Raw genomic sequence first — 16,299 nt, forward strand, 5'->3', positions numbered from 1 at the left:
TCTCTCTAGCCCAGAAATACATCTCCTTTGAAATCTAGGTTCGTATACCTGAATGCCTACTTGACATCATGAGATAGATTTCCACTAGACAACTCAAACTGAACTTGTCCAAAACTGAATTCTTGATTCTGCCCAAACGTGTGACTCTAACTGCCCTCCTCATCTTAGAAGACGGCAACTCCATTCATCTGTATTTTCAGGCCCAAACCTTTTAAGTCCTCTCTCCTCCAGCCAGAATAATCGCTCGCCACCTCCATTACTTCCCTCCCTGGTCCAGGTCACATCATCATTTTTTGCGCCAGGGCAATAGCCAGCCAATGGGCCCTCTGCTTCCACCCTGAATGGTCTCTATATGGCCTAGTCTCCACGTTATAACTCTTCTGCTCACAAACCTTCCAACACGGTTTCCCATCCACAAACAGTGAAATCCAAGGTCTTCGCCACAGGCTATATGGCCCTACATGATTCAGCCCCTGCTAACCTTCAGACCTTACCCCCCACCACCACTCTGGCCATACTGGTTCCCTGGCTGTTTCTGTAACTACTTAGAACATCCTTCCTGCTCAGAATATTTGCAATCGCTGTTTGCTCTGCCTAGAACTTTCTTCCTCCAAGCAACCTCATGGCTTGGTTCCTCACTTCTGTCAGGGGTCTGCTCAACTATCCCTTTATCTAGAGAGCCCTTTTACGGTACGTAGAATTCTATGATGGCTTCCAACCTTCCTGTCCCCTGGTGACCATGCCCTACATAACCCTCTGCCCTGAGTGTGACCCGGACCTTTAAATACGATGGGCTGTCACTCCTGTGATTATGTTTTATGACAAAGGTGCAGGGATTTTGCACATGAAATTCAAGTTCCAAATCAGTTCATTTCGACTTAATCAAAAGGGAGATTATTCTAGATGACACTGGCTTAATTAGGTGAAAAACCTTTAACAGAGGGACTGGGTCCTTGGCGTGCAGGGGAAATGTTCTCCAACTGCCCCCTGAAAAAAGCAAAGTCAGGCTGTGAACTGTCTGGAGTGGGGTGGCCTGTAGGAGCCGAAGATCTCAGTCCACAACTGCAAGGAACTGAATTCTGGCCACGCCCAAATGAGCTTGAAAGAAGACCTCAAGCTCCAGGTGAGCAGGTCTTAACTGCAGCCTGGTGAGCCACAGCAGAGGACCCAAGTAGGCCGAGTCCAGACTTCTGACCTACAGAAGCTATGAGATAATAAATGGATGTTACTTTAAGCCACGAAATTTGTGGTAACTTGTTACATAGCAATAGAAAACTAACATGCCTTCCTTAATACAGAACAGCACCCTCAGACTTTCTAGCCTCTTGATGCAGCTTTTCCTTCAGAGAACCTGATATATCGTATCAGTAATGCTCGTATTTGAATTGCTCCTCTCCCTACCTCTAGAATGTAAGCTCCTGGAGGGCAAGAAATTTGTCTTTTGTTTTTTTCCCTTATTGCGTCACAGGGCCTAGAACAGTGCCATGCACAAGGTAAGTGCTTGATAAATATCTATAGGATGAATGAGAGTAGCTGCTGCTTATGTTTATATCAGCAGAGAGTGATCCCCAAAACTTAACAGCTTTTAACTGTTAACTTTCAAAGGCTATTTCTCAAATTAAAGTACAGTTGACCTGCAAACAACAGGGATTTGAACTGTGCAGGCCCACTTATATGCGGATTTTTTTTTTCAATACATACATACCACAGGACTACACGGCCCCACAGCTGGTTAAATCTGTAGATGTGGAACTGTGTATACAGAGGGCCAACTGTAAAGTTATAAGCAGATTTTCAACTTTGCTGGGGGTCAGTATTCCTAACCCCTGCACTGTTCACAACTGTACAAGGATTGCCCTTAAAGGGGTCCAGCAACATATTCTGAGAGATTCATGAGTTCTCAAATGTAAAAAAACACGAATTTAAATAAATACCTTGTAAACATTGAACAACAAAAAAGATGCATATAAGCAATTAGGCATAAACATGTGTTCGCTAAAAATAAGTTATACTAAAATCCACTTCCATTTTTTGAAAATATCATTGATATGTCTTAATTTCAGAAATACTTTTAATGGATCCTGTTATGATAGCCTTTTGAATAGTCAGTTAAATGTTGACTAAAAGGCAGTAGAGTCAACAGGATTTGTTTTTGATTGAGCAACTATACCAAAAAATACTAGTTAATTATTGAAAGGCATTCAGAAAGTGAGCAGTTTCTAACAGATGCCAGAAGGTTCTGTCCTACTTGAACTGTTGAAGACGATAATCAATGTTCTGGATAAAGGTGCAAAAGACAGGGTCATCAAATTGACAAGGGATGTATATACAAACATTGTAACTAATATAACACATTGACAGTCAGGAGTGAAATGTACGCTGGGCGAGCAATGAGTCAAAACCACCAGGTCCATTCTTATAGTGACAAATGCTAAGATGTGCACAGAGTTTTAAAACATAAGTTGCAGTTCAGAGTCAGCCTTGGTAGCCCTTCAAATGGAAAAACCACAATCAGAGGTTTTTGTTTGACTGTTGGGTCATGCTAAATTCATCACCAAAGTACACAGGTATTTCAAAAGGCAATGAAAACTTGGACTGATTTAGGAGAAATTTATAAATTTCTCTATTTAGGAGAAATACAGTGTGAACTGCAAAAAATCACATAAACTAACTACTTTATTCTAGCCTGCTCAGATCACATCTGGAGACCTACATTCAAATATGGGTGCTCCATTTAAAAGGGACAAGGTTAAACTGGAAAATAATACCATGAAAAGAGTTCTGAAGTTGAAGAGGTCTTAGAGTAAACAACGTTAAACAAATTCCTCTCCTGCAGAACTTCTTAGAACCTTTAATGTTAATGTTCCTTGTGATTTCCAAAAAAAGTTGTGTGTGTGTGTATGTGTAATAGATGGATACTACCCGTTGTTTCTTAACTTATTTGAACATGGAACTCTTTCTTCATGGAGAATCTTTTAAGACTAGTGACCCAAGCCACGAACTCAGGAAAACCACCACCTAAGCCCATGAGAAAAAGGGTAACAAAAGCAGATACAGACTAAAAGTCAATAGGAGTAAACAAGGATGATTGTGAGGGGGATATAGAACTATATTGTGAGAAGCAAGGCTAAAGTTACTTTTGCTGTTTTGCCTAGGAAAGGAGAAGAGCAAGCCTGGCAAACAACAAATGGCTCTCAGAAAAATGAGAGAATGCAACTGTTTTATATTGTCCCAGTACGTAGACCTAAACAATATTTGGAAATAAGGTTCAAAGTATGCATTTTAACACTCTTCAGGAGACTTATCCAGAGAACCTGATACGTGCTCTAAGGGTCAGAATTTGAGCCCAGAATAGGAAGGTCAGCTAAATCTTCAAGAGGACATAGCAATTAAAGCTTTTCAGTATCACAGAGGTGCTCACAGAAAAAGAGTGAACTGAAGTATGCACGGGGACTGGGTAAATACCCAGCAGGGGCACTGAAGAAAAGACTCCTGCGTATGTCAAGTAGGAGGTTGGATGACTGGGCTCTAAAGGTGACTTCCAACACTGCATGCTCAGCGGGCTAGCCCGTAACCTCTGTAGTCTCGCTCACCCTTGCGTCTCAAAGACAAACACTGAGCCCCGCACAGAATTGCTTTCTCAGAAATATCGGTGAATATTTATAAGTGAATAAATGAACACGTGAAAAATAAAAGGAGTACCTGTTTCCAAAGTCAAACGAAAAGGGAAAGGGCTATTTCATTCTCTGGAGACTGCTAAATACACTAACTGTGAATCACAAGCAAGGTTACTCTCAAACAGAAGGAAAATAGTCTTGTAATAATTTCACACCTTGACCCGGAAATCAACTCTGAATTCAACTGCACCAAGGGTCGCGGTGAGGTTCCCACGGTAAGTATGGGAAAATGCACTGCAGGTTGTGAGTGACCATCAGGAGGAAGGGGTGATTATGGCGAAGACAATCTACCCTGACAGGTTATGATAACTCAGAGGGCTGGAAACTAACCTTGAAAATGAATCCACCTTTTATAGCCATGGCTCTGAAAAAGGCCCATTAGCCATGTGTTCTATTTGTTTAATTGTCAAAGGAGAACATATTTTAAAATGCCTTCAACAATGTGACAGGGAACTCTACTCAGTGCTCTGTGGTGACCTAAATGGGAAGGAAATCCAAAAAAGAGGGGATATATGTATACGTAGAGCTGATTCACTTTGCTGTACAGTAGAAACTAACACAACATTGTAAAGCAACTACTCCAATAAAAATCTTTTTAAAAAAATGTGACGGTGATTGCCCTGGTAAGTTCAACTATTTACAATTAAGTTCAAGCAAATTTCTTTTGTCTTGAGATTCCAAATTCTTAACAAAGAATGCACATTCAATTGACCTTATTTTTAAAAATCCTTGAAACAGAAAGCTTTCATTCACTAGATACAAAGACTAGACTGTCAGGCACCATATTTGTATCCATTTCCTGGAAGACTAAGGGTTCTTTCATAATATATCTATCATTTCTCCACAGTGGCTGATCAAACCTGTCACTGAAGAATGTTCTGAACAGGCAACTTGTCGTACAAGCATGGTTTATTTCTGTCAGAGACTGACTGCTGAAGTGAGAAAGAAACTCATTAAAAATCTCTTACTGTGATCTAACGTAAAAAAAGAAAAGAAAAAAAAAGAGAAAGAAAAACCCAAGGAAGAAAAGGCAAGGAAAAAAAAACTTAATGAAGGGTACACTGAGCCTGCAAATACACTCACATGGTGCTTTTCTTTCTTATTCTTCTTGGGGAAGCAACTAGCAGAGAGCAATTAGTCCTGGAAATACAGCACCCACAGGCTATTTGGGGAGATCAAACAAGGTAACAATTTTATTTTATGCTAATATTATGAAAAGCTAAGGAAGGAGATCAGAATATTGTACTATACGTAGGGAAAGTGATGCAAAATAAACAATATTATTTACCTTAATCTTAAAACTAGGTTCACGGCACAAGAAGCTTCTCTGTAGTCTTCACTAGCATTGAGTAAGCCCTTTAAAAACAAAACAGCAAACTGTTATAAACTCGGGAAATACATGCATAAAATCATGATAGCCCTTGACTCATAGAGCCCTTTCTTCCTGGAAGTTTCAAATCTAGCTCTTTACACATGCAGGTCTTATTTGTCCACATGAGACCTCTGCGTGAACACCAGAATGGTGTCTCCTTCCCATCACAACTGTGGATTCAAATGTTTCATATAGAAAGCCTCAGTAGGAGGACGGGCCCTAGGAACAACTGGTATAAGCAGCAGTTAAGTCCAAAGGAAAGCCATCTAGAGGGGCACCTTGCAACCCGAGCCGCGGACTGTACCAACTGGGCCTGGGTGATGCACAAAGGTTGCGCACTTTAAACATGATGCAGAGGATGGAGGAACCAAGTAGGAACCTAGTAGGTGAGGCCACAGTTCACCTTTCTCGCCTTTCTCCCCTAGACTCTATTTCCTTGAACACAGATCATCAGTTATGACTGCCTCTCCTACACAGCCTCTCCCTACTCCTACCAATTCCTGGACATGAGACATTCCTACTGGAGTAGAAAAATAACGGATTTTAGGTCAAGACTTGGCTCTGCCACTGACCAGCTATGCGACTGTGGGCAAGTCATTCTCCGGACTTGTTTTCTCATTGACAAAATGGGGATAATACCTGCCTCAAAAGTTTCCTGGGAGAACAAAATAATGTATATGAAAATGAGTCAAACTATACCATGTTATTTACTACTAGGTATCCTTATCCCTTTTCCTGTTTCCTTTACTCTTTGCCTTGCGACCTGTCGTTATCCCTACCTTTCCTTTTATCATTCAACCAATCCCTACAGTTTACTACAAGGTGTTTTACTGAGTTGCCCAATACAATGTAAAGGCTCTGCCTCTAAGTAGTTGTGCAACCTTGGCTGAGCCACTTCACCTCTGCAAATCTTTGCTTCCTCGGGTATAAAAGGTAAGGGTCAAGGACTAGATGTCTAACCTGCAATCATGAAATCCCATCACTCTATCTCCTCTGCATACAGCTGTTTCATAAAATACAGATCAGGTAGAATAGAAATAAATTTAAATGGAATATGCAGCTTTGGAGGGAAGATGTGATCCTCTGGCTGGTGATACTTGAAAGTATAACCACTTTGAGAGCTGAAGGGCTTGGCTATTAATTACACAGCAAAACCAGAACGGGGGCCTGCACTCTAGTTCTATGTCCACAGCCCCTGCCCTGGATAGCTCAGCATCCTTCATCAGCACCCGACACAACTCGTGGCACACGTGTTCTGTCATATAACCTTTAATATGAATTCATTCACAGTCACTGGACTATTATTTTTACAAGGCGAGTTGTAGAGATAAATTGGCCCATAAAATTCAGTGATAAAAGAATTATAAAAACAGTTTAGAAATCCAACCAGGAGCAAAAGAGAAAAGTATCAATTAATTATAATGTTTTGTGGCTGGAATCTAGCAGAATGGTGAGTCATTTTCTTTCCTTTTCTCATTTCACACAGTACCAGCAATTTCAAAAGCAGTCTGGTAATCAATTCTTGCTCTTGAACCTATCATTTAAAGGTTGGAGGCCCTGAAAATCACAGTCAATAGTGACAGTCCTCTTTTCTCCATACTTATTAAAAAAGAGTGTTTACAAGCCCCTGCTTTGGAAGCACCACCCTGATATTGTCTATCTTTCTAAAATGTCAGGTTTTGTTAAAAGAAAAAAGAAAATCTGTCTACAACGTAAATGACAGGCAGAGAAACGTACCTGAGGGTCCTGCACAGACAGGGACTGTATCTGCTTGGGTATGCTGCTGGCGTTCACTGCGATCTGTTAACAGAGCCACCGTTACAGCACGTAAGAACACCAAAATAAGACGTGAAGCTCAGTGTGGTTACAGTAAGTCTCAGTTATCAGAGACAAAAATCTTAAATAATTTAAGTAATTTTAAAGCACCATTTCCCAGAGTGTGGTCCTTTGACTACTTGCATTGGGATCACCTACGACACACGTTAAAGATTCCGGGGCACCATCCAGCCTACGATTCAGAATTTCATGGAGACAGAAGAGAATCTGTATCTTTAATAAGTGCCCCAGGTGATCCTTAGGCTTTTAGAGAACCACCAAGCTAAAGTGAAAAGGCAGGGACTATTTGATATTTTAAACCTGATAACAGAAAGATGCCCAACGACCATTTTTTTCTTGTCACACAACTTCATCTCAAGTTAAGGGCCCCTTAATGAAAGGATGTTAGGATTAGCACAACCTGCCCCTTTAATCATTACTTTGAACAATTTATTCACAGCACTGGATTTCAAAAATATGTAATGGTAGCTGGATTTTTAAAACACATTTTCCCCAAAAGAAAAGCTAGAGTAATAGGTTATATTTTTCTCTCCAAGCTGGAAACCTGATCCTCATGTGATATCCAAAATATTTCTGCCTCAATCCCTACTTTTGTGAACTCTGCCCTGGAACAAAACTTGAAAGGCAAACTAAAAGAGAAACAACATTGACAAAGAATGAAAAATATATATTATTCCCTAAACTTACTATCGATTCTAAAACTATCAGAAGTCATCAGAAACTCTTTGTGGCAAGAGTTTTCTAAAGTTTAAGAGCGTAAAATTCTTACTCTCTCTGCTCCCGCGAAAATAACTCTGTTAGTAATGAAGAAATAAGGGGAAGTATACCCACGTCTGCAGTTTCCTTTGAACTGCATCCAAAAACAAAGCTAGACCGATAGATGAACAGATGGCTGTGCATGAGGTGAAGTATAGTAATGGCAGAATCCAGGTGATTGCTGGGTGGATGTTCACTATAAAATGTTTTTAATGTTGCAATATTTTGGAAGATTTTCATATTAAAATGTTGGGGGGAAATGACTATGTTAGGAGAACAAACAACCTGTGTTCATTAACCAGCCGGAGGGCCTTGGTCTATCCCAAATGATCTCTTGTAAAGAATTTTTCAGACTGATTCCACAACCTTTTTTTTTTTAAGCTTACATTTTTTTCCTTTTTATTTTTTATTGAAGTATAGTTGATTTACAATGTTGTGTTAGTTTCTGATGTACAGCAAAGTGAGTCAGTTATACATATATATTTTTTTTTATATTCTTTTCCATTATGGTTTATTACAGGATATTGAATATAGTTCCCTGTGCTATACAGTAGCACCTCGTTGTTTACCTATTTTATATATAGTAGTGTGTATCTGCCAATCCCGAACTCCTCATTTATACCCCCCCTTGCCCCTTTGGTAACCGTAAATATGTTTTCTATGTCTGTAAGTCTGTTTCCGTTTTGTTAATAAGTTCATTCTTAATTAAAGTTTGAGATACTACCAAAAGCCACATCACATCACCTACAGAATATCCTACCTTTAGTCCAAGAAGGTTTGTAATATGGAAAATTCTCAATGGCATTTACTAGAGGTGACAACTTCTCTTTCCCCTGGCGAGGCCCATCTCATGCCCTGTCCCTCACTCCCGGACAGTCAGGGGCACAGAGAGCTATTACCTTGCAACCTCACTGTGTAGATGTAACCCTGCACGTGATGAAGAAACCAGTCTCCGGCTCCCACTGGGGCAGGAAATGTGCAGAGATGCACAGGAGTGCTGGAGAGCGAGGTTCCCTGCACAAAACATCTTCCTTGACAACCAACTGCAGTCTGCCAAATTTCACCATTATGGACCCCATTCTATCAGTTTAGGGCATGCCTTCTGGGCATGCATTTTTAAATGTAAAAACTTACAAGAAACCTAACACATTAAGCAGCTGTCGTTCATTAACAGTATAATATAAATTAGTCTATTGGAATTTTTAAAAATTTTAAACAGTTTGCTATTAAGAAGGATACTTGAGAGAATGGGTGTCTTGATAGCAGGGGAAGAGAAGAATAACAGATTAATGTTGGACACGGCCCTGGAGACAGGCCTCTGGGACTTAGTGAAACAGGAAAGTACCTTGGAATAGAGACAAAAAAGGGACAACATCCACTTTCTAATTTTTCATAGTGCTCTATCTAATCTTCTCATTTTCTGTTTTTAAAAATACTGTAGCTAAATGCACTGTGTTATCCTGGATTAGATCCTGGGACAGAAAAAGGATGTTAGTGGACAAACTAATGAAATACAAATACAATCTGAGATGTAGCGGATAGTAACGGTTTAAAACTGATAATAATAATGATAGTAAAACTGATGGTTTTTTAGTTGTGACAAACACGTCAGGGCTACGAAAGAAATTAACGGTAAAAGAGCATGGATGAAGAATGTACAGGAACCCTACAGAGTACACTATCTTTGCAAATTTTCTGTAAACCTAAAATTACTCCAAAACAAAAGGTTTATTTTCAGAAATACAGGAGATTCTAAGTTTAACAACAACTAGTTGGAAAGCCAGTCACCTGTAATAAGAACACCTTTTAGAAAGTGACATCATAAAAGCATCAAGCAAAAGCCGTCTGTGATCCAGTACAATCAATTTGGAGGGAGAAATCAAATCTTTGCCTCCAACTACAAATGGGTATAAGACAACATGAGAGCTGACAGGCGTCTGGAAAACACAATGTCATCGGAAATAATTTCAAAAAGCTAAAGGCAGTTCTAACAATCATCCAGCAATTGCACTGAGTAACATAAGCAATGAACTTAGCTTTCACACTGTGTCTAAGCTCTGGTAAAATTCACTCAAGCTAAATCCACACCAAATGGATTTTCTCCTCAGAACAAAATATCACAGCTGGGAAACAATTAACCTAGCCTAGATCTACAACAAAATTCTTCAATATACCTGTCATGGGCCCTACAGGGCTTCTGTCATCAAACCTGGCACCATTACACTTGATTAAATAAGGACAACTTTTCCAAGGGATTTCTGAAATGTCTTAGTCGTTTTTTGTTTTTTTGTATGTTTGTTTGCTTGTTTTGGGGGTTGCTTTTTTTTTTTTTAGACTTCTGATAGACAGATATTTAAAACAAATCTTCAGGTATTTGCAGCACTCAATCTTCCTGGATTCCAGTCTGGACTTCTGGATTCAGAGCAATTAGTGCGGTTTTCCTAGTCAGTGGGTCCTTCATCCTAGTCACGTATCAGAATCACATGAACAGATTTTTTAAAAATCAGAGTTGCCTTGGACATCGCCCCAAACCACCAAATCACAATTTGATTTGCTGGGTCTAGGGATCTGCATTTTTAAAGCTTTTGGTTTTTCTGATGTGGAGCCAGGATTGCAAACCATGTTTTCATGACCCCTAACAGAAGGGCTACTATAAACCGAGTGGTTCCTTAATAGAAGCCTTGGAAAATGTCCTCCTCACTTAAATGAAACCAAAAGAAAGTGTGAATTGAAACATAAAGTCAGGGCTTCCCTGGTGGTGCAGTGGTTAAGAATCTGCCTGCCAATGAAGGGGACACAGGTTCGAGCCCTGGTCCGGGAAGTTTCCACATGCCAGGCAGCAACTAAGCCTGTGCGTCACAACTACTGAGCCTGCGCTCTAGAGCCCGCGAGCCACAACTACTGAGCACATGAGCCACAACTGCTGAAGCCCACGCACCTATAGCCTGTGATCTGCAACAAGAGAAGACACCTCAATGAGAAGCCCATGCTCGCTGCAACCAGAGAAAGTCCGCATGCAGCAACGAAGACCCAATGCAGCCATAAATAAATAAATAAATTTAAAAAGAATAAAAAATAAAGTGTTACTTTTATATAAAAAATTAAGGTATAAAAATTGCTTAAGAATTATAAGACGTGTACTGATTATTTTGGAGACTGACAAAAGGATTCCAAAATCACTGGTCAAAAAGAAGATCAAACCACAACAATGAAAATTTTTTATAAAGCAAAAAAAAAAAATCAATAATGAGATGAGCAGCTTCTGGAGAGAAGGCCCTCTTCTGTGCTTTTGTATAATTCCCACAATGCCACAGTGCCTAACGCAGCTCCATGGGAAATCAGACCCAGATTAAACATTTGTCCAATTAACTAACTTCATTATTATTGTTATATTATTAACCTTTAGTCTCCACTGGCTTCCACCATCCAAGTGGAATAAGATACTAAATAAATGAAATTAGCATGAATTATTTACTTATTACAAACTAATAATTACTAGTAGGTGACAAATACTTTGCAAGGCTATTTCTTAAAAACCAGGTTAAGAACACACTAGGACCAATTTCTCACTAAGTTTGGCTACGAATCTCATTAGACAAGTGGTGTAACTCTGGAACTTGACATTTTACACTGGAATTTCTCATCTCCAAATACGGTCCCGTACCAGGCACATCTACCCAAGGTCCCTCTGGCAAATACCCGACCCTTGCCTTCTCAGTCTTCTCCAACTAGTGCTGTAATACCTGGACATTCTGCCTATACTTCCAGGAAGCCAAATAGCCCCTCACAAAATAAGCATTTCTAAAATGCCCCTTCTTTATTGCAGCATCTCACTCTTAAGTGTGGAACTACTAAGACTACTTTTTCTGAACTTCAGCTCGATTATAAAACGTCTTCTGATCCTTCCCCCACTTCTTACCTACTTATAAATATGACAGACCTATTCAGGCACTTGTTTAGAGTCTGATTTTCAGTGCATACGTTTCCATGTCACCAACAAATACATATAGCATGTCTACTAGATGCTAAGGGAACATGGACATGAAAAAAATACTATCCCCAGCCACCTAGTGGCTTATAGTCAAGTAAATATCTCAACTGCAATTTAAATGACACGTATTACTGAAAAGCTTATTACGAAGTAAACACACTGGCATTTCAATGTGCCATTTAGTACATCTTTTCCCTTTAAAAGATGTTTAAAGGTATAAGGTACACTGTCTGAGACTGTATACAGCCTTTTTTTCCAGCTTTGAGGTCTAACTGACAAATACAATAAGATATTTAACATGACACAGCTTTGGATAACAGCTATAAAAATCCCAAATCAGCAGATTCTGTCAATCACAGTTCTATGTACCTATGCTTTATTTATATGTGCGCCCCTCAAAGTGCGTACACAAAAAATGTTAATGGAATACAGTTGGCAATAGTAAACTAAATGCTCAAGAAGAAAGAAATGGTTAAATAAACCATTTTGACAGGTAATACTCCTCAGCAGTTAAAAATAAAGAGGTAGATCTATAGCAACTACTGTGGAAAGATTTCCAAGATATAAGGCAAGATGCAAAATTTTATAGTTTTTATAATCTCATTTATATTTTTAAAATGATATGCTAGACTTCTTTATGTACATATTTGTATGTGAACGAGCATGAAAGGTCTGGAAGAAAACATTGCAAACTTATAACCTCTGGAAAGATAAGACAGTCACAGGGGTAAGAACGGTAGCAGGATAAAAGTGGTCCTTCAGAGTTATTTCTATTTAATTCTCCCATACCTTTTTACAAGTCTTTTTTGGAGCACAGGCTCATGGCCGCTGAGTGGCCATGGCTCATATGGGATCTTCCCGGACCAGGGCACGAACCCATGTCCCCTGCATCGGCAGGCGGACTCTCAACCACTGCGCCACCAGGGAAGCCCTTTTACAAGTCTTTATGTGCCTCTCAGTAAGGCCTATCCAGACTAACCCTTTTAAAATTATAAACCCCTACCATACTACCTCGCCCTCTACCCTATTCTATTTTTTTCCATTACTCCTATTCCATTGTAACAAACCACATAACTTACTTACTTATGAAGGCTATTGGATATTGTTTATCTACTCCCATTGGAATGGAAGCCCCACAAGGACAGGGATTGCACTCTGTTTTTCTCACTGATATATCCCCAACATCTACTAAAACAGTGCACACAGTACACACATTTTATATATATAATTTATATTTTATATATATTTATTTATATATAATTTGTTTATATAATTTATATACTTTATGTTTGTTGAATATTTACATATTCAACCATTTTAATTCCCTTTATAATAGATTAAAAAATATTTTTTGCTTCACATCCAAAAAGTGACTTGGTGTGACTGGTAAATCAGGGAGCTACTTTAATCAAAAGCTGAAAGGACACAGGAACCAACACTGAAGAGATTCTGAACACAGCTCAGGATGCTGAAACGTCAGCTTTGCGAAAAATACCCCCAAAAAACCAAAAACAATAAAATGGCGTGGGAAGCTGTGTAATAGCAGATAGAGCTGGTGATGCCTAAAGTTTGGGGGGAGTGTTTACATTCAAACTAATGTATCCTTCCACAGAAATAAGAAGCTTATCTATATGCTTCCTTAATTATAAGCCAGTATGGGAACAGACATATGCCACTGGGAAATCAAGTGAGTCTAGATACAGTAAGGTGCCTAAGACTTTCAAATTCCACTCAAGAAGGTTGACAGGGATGTCTGATGAACAACTGACAGCATGCTATACACTACTCTTTTTCCTGTCTACGAAGAAAATACGTTTGCCAGAAAGGTACTGCTATTATCCAAATAACAGATCAGTTGTCAGAGCAACTGCAACGAGTACAGAGTAAGATATTCTCAAAATAAACTTAACAAATCCTCATGAGGAAAGACCTACACCCATCAGCCTATACTAGTAAGGCAGAATTCCATTGAATATCTTCCAACGAAAATGTCCTGCAGTGAACCAATAAGGAATGATTTTTGAGTCAATGACGCTACTTGAATCATGTTATTTTGTTCTATTTCTAAGGAGAACTGACACTTTTAGTTAGTCACTCTTAGAAATAGATGAAAAACCTTGATCTGCACTTCACTCTAGATAAAACAGTGGGCAAGAAGACGGCAGAGTTCATGATAATGGGTTAAGATCATTGCAAAAATCCAGCAGGATATGTGTGTAGCCAACATGTCCTACTGTGGAGCACACCACCATCCTTCTAACTTCTTGATCAAAGCTCATATTTGATGTACGAAATAGAGAGATTAATTCATATGATAAATATAGGAGGAAACAGGATCTGAAGGAGAGTTACCAGTAGGAGGCTGGCAGACTGAAAAATCCCTAGGAAAGGCCCATCAAGGAGGCATGAGAATGAAGAGACCAGAGCTGGGGTGGGGGAGAATGACAGGGGGAAGAGTGGCTTGTAGCTCTGATGCTCTCTTCTTAGATGGTGCAGCTGGTTATTGCCACTTAAAGCAGAATGATAAGATTTACTCCATTTAATTAAAAGGAAATTTAAAAAGAAGGTTGGGATGGATATCATCTGTAGCCCGAAGTCTTCTGTTTTCTTAAAGAGAATTTATCAAAGTACACATTAAATACTAGATTTGTAAAATACTTGGAGCTATTTAAATACGCTTAAACTTCCTCTAGGAGAATGAGGAAGTCCTTTGAACTACAGTCATCATTAGTCATTAGAATAATTAACCAGTGGAGGAAGTAAAGTTAATCAAAAGATGACCAGTTCTCAAAGGGAGGCTGATGAAAGACTGTCCCTTGCCTACTAAGTTACCCGGGAGATTTAAAAATCAAAACCAACAAATTCAACCTAGAGTTCCTAACCATGTTAATATCTTGCTTTATGGTAAACTAAAAATCTAGGAGACATTTTCCTGTATGCCTAGTATGTTCTCTAAGTGACAGTAATCCTAAGAATTAAGATGAAGTGAGTAACTAATTTGTGCTAAGAACCCCACTGAGTGCTTCATGTATGTGATTTTATCAATCCTCACAGCAATTTTATAAGTATTGTGATCACCCCCATTTGACAGAGGAGTAAACTGAGGCTCAGAGAGTAATCTGCCCCAATATACACAGCTCCAAAGTAACTCAGACAGTATCAAGACCTGCAAAGCCTATGTGCCTTTTCTTTTTTTTCTATACCACGAGAACAAAATTTTGAAGGTTCTTCCCCAAAGAGATCAGACTGATACTTGTGGGAGGAGGCTGGGGGGGAGACGAGGCAAAGAACTAAATAAATAACCACCACTCACCTCTGGATTTTCTTCTTTTACTCTTCGTGACTGTAAAACAATTACATATTCATTAGTACACACACGCCCCCAAAAACACAAAAATAAAATTGACACAGGTTAGAAAATCATCATCAATGTCATTTTACCTTTTCTTGCGAAAACGCAGCTTTCCCTTCTTCACTTTTTTCATCCATCTCGTCGTCACTCCACTCCCAGTCACCGTCTTCGGTTTTATGAAGGTGACCGCTTGACCCCGGAACTCTTCTCACCTGGACCAAAACAAATCCACCCAATTCTTCACCAGCTGAACACAACCTGTGTTTGCGGGTGCAGCTCTTTGGGTTACACAGCATACGCTTACCTTGAAAGTAACCTGAGTGGTTATGAATTCAGGGGTAACTAGCAGTGAATACCCCAAAAGACTACACAGCCTCCAGACTCCTACACTCATCCTCTTTCCAAAGATATTAAGTTCTTGAAATGTTTTACTCTATGTGTGTAGAACAAAATATTTTGGAAGAGTATGACACACGTCAGCCATGAAGGATCAAGCCCATTTTTCACTTTGGCTTCAGTTAACACTGTATGAATCACTACATGTGAAAGTCCACGTGGTAGGTTTCAAAACTGCTTAAGGAAATGCATGCAAGCAAGAGACTGAGGACTAAGGGAAGACAAGGGATTCAGGCAGCCTAAAGAAGAATACTAGTCTAGGGCATCAGCCATCTACAACCTATATCAAAGAAGCAAATACCCTTCTGTTGCCACCTTGCTCTTTTTCAGAACCTGACATCACGCTTATTTTCCCAGGATTCTGCTCAACCTAGTTGAGCAAAACAACACAACATCAAGACTATTCTTAACACACCTTTCGCGATTGCCAGGAACACAGCAAGATAACCAGCAGCCGTGTCACATGAACTAAACAGATGATAACAATTTTCTGCCATTATTTCGTATTTTTTTGAGCTAGGGTAGAGATGTGGTCCACGGGGAATGCTTTCCACGTGTCTCTGTGGTTGAAAAGGCAAAACTTTTCAAAGGAGCGGATGACTGAGAATAATGAGCCTCTGACCAAAGTAATTTGCTTTAAAAAATGGACTGAGATGACTCATAGCGCCATAGAGAACAGAGTTGTGGTTGCCAAGGTGGGGGGAGAGGGGGAGGGGGAGGGAGAGGGAGGGACTGGGAGGGACTGGGAGTTTGGGGTTGGTAGATGCAAATGGTTACATTTAGAATGGATAAACAACAAGGTCCTACTGTATAGCACAGGGAACTATATTCAATATCCTGTGATAAACCATAATGGAAAAGAATATGAAAAAAGAATGCATATGTGTGTATAACTGAGTCACTCTGCTACACAGCAGAG

General features: G+C 39.5%; 1 protein-coding gene across 2 annotated transcripts in view; it reads right to left on the bottom strand.

Moving 5' to 3' along the window:
• Positions 1 to 16,299, bottom strand: part of STK39 (serine/threonine kinase 39) — a 302,705-nt gene that overhangs the window by 108,541 nt on the left and 177,865 nt on the right. Inside the window, exons 11-14 of one of the 2 annotated variants that reach the window (XM_065880428.1) lie at positions 15,074 to 15,196; positions 14,946 to 14,975; positions 6,787 to 6,849; positions 4,966 to 5,033 (exon numbers count right to left, since the gene is read on the bottom strand). In XM_065880428.1, the coding sequence (XP_065736500.1) occupies positions 4,966 to 5,033; positions 6,787 to 6,849; positions 14,946 to 14,975; positions 15,074 to 15,196 (284 nt within the window). The remainder of the gene's footprint in view (positions 1 to 4,965; positions 5,034 to 6,786; positions 6,850 to 14,945; positions 14,976 to 15,073; positions 15,197 to 16,299) is intronic. The other variant, XM_065880429.1, reaches the window with a different exon arrangement.

Source organism: Phocoena phocoena, chromosome 7 (assembly GCF_963924675.1).
Source record: "Phocoena phocoena chromosome 7, mPhoPho1.1, whole genome shotgun sequence".
NCBI classification, from domain to species: Eukaryota; Metazoa; Chordata; class Mammalia; order Artiodactyla; family Phocoenidae; genus Phocoena; species Phocoena phocoena.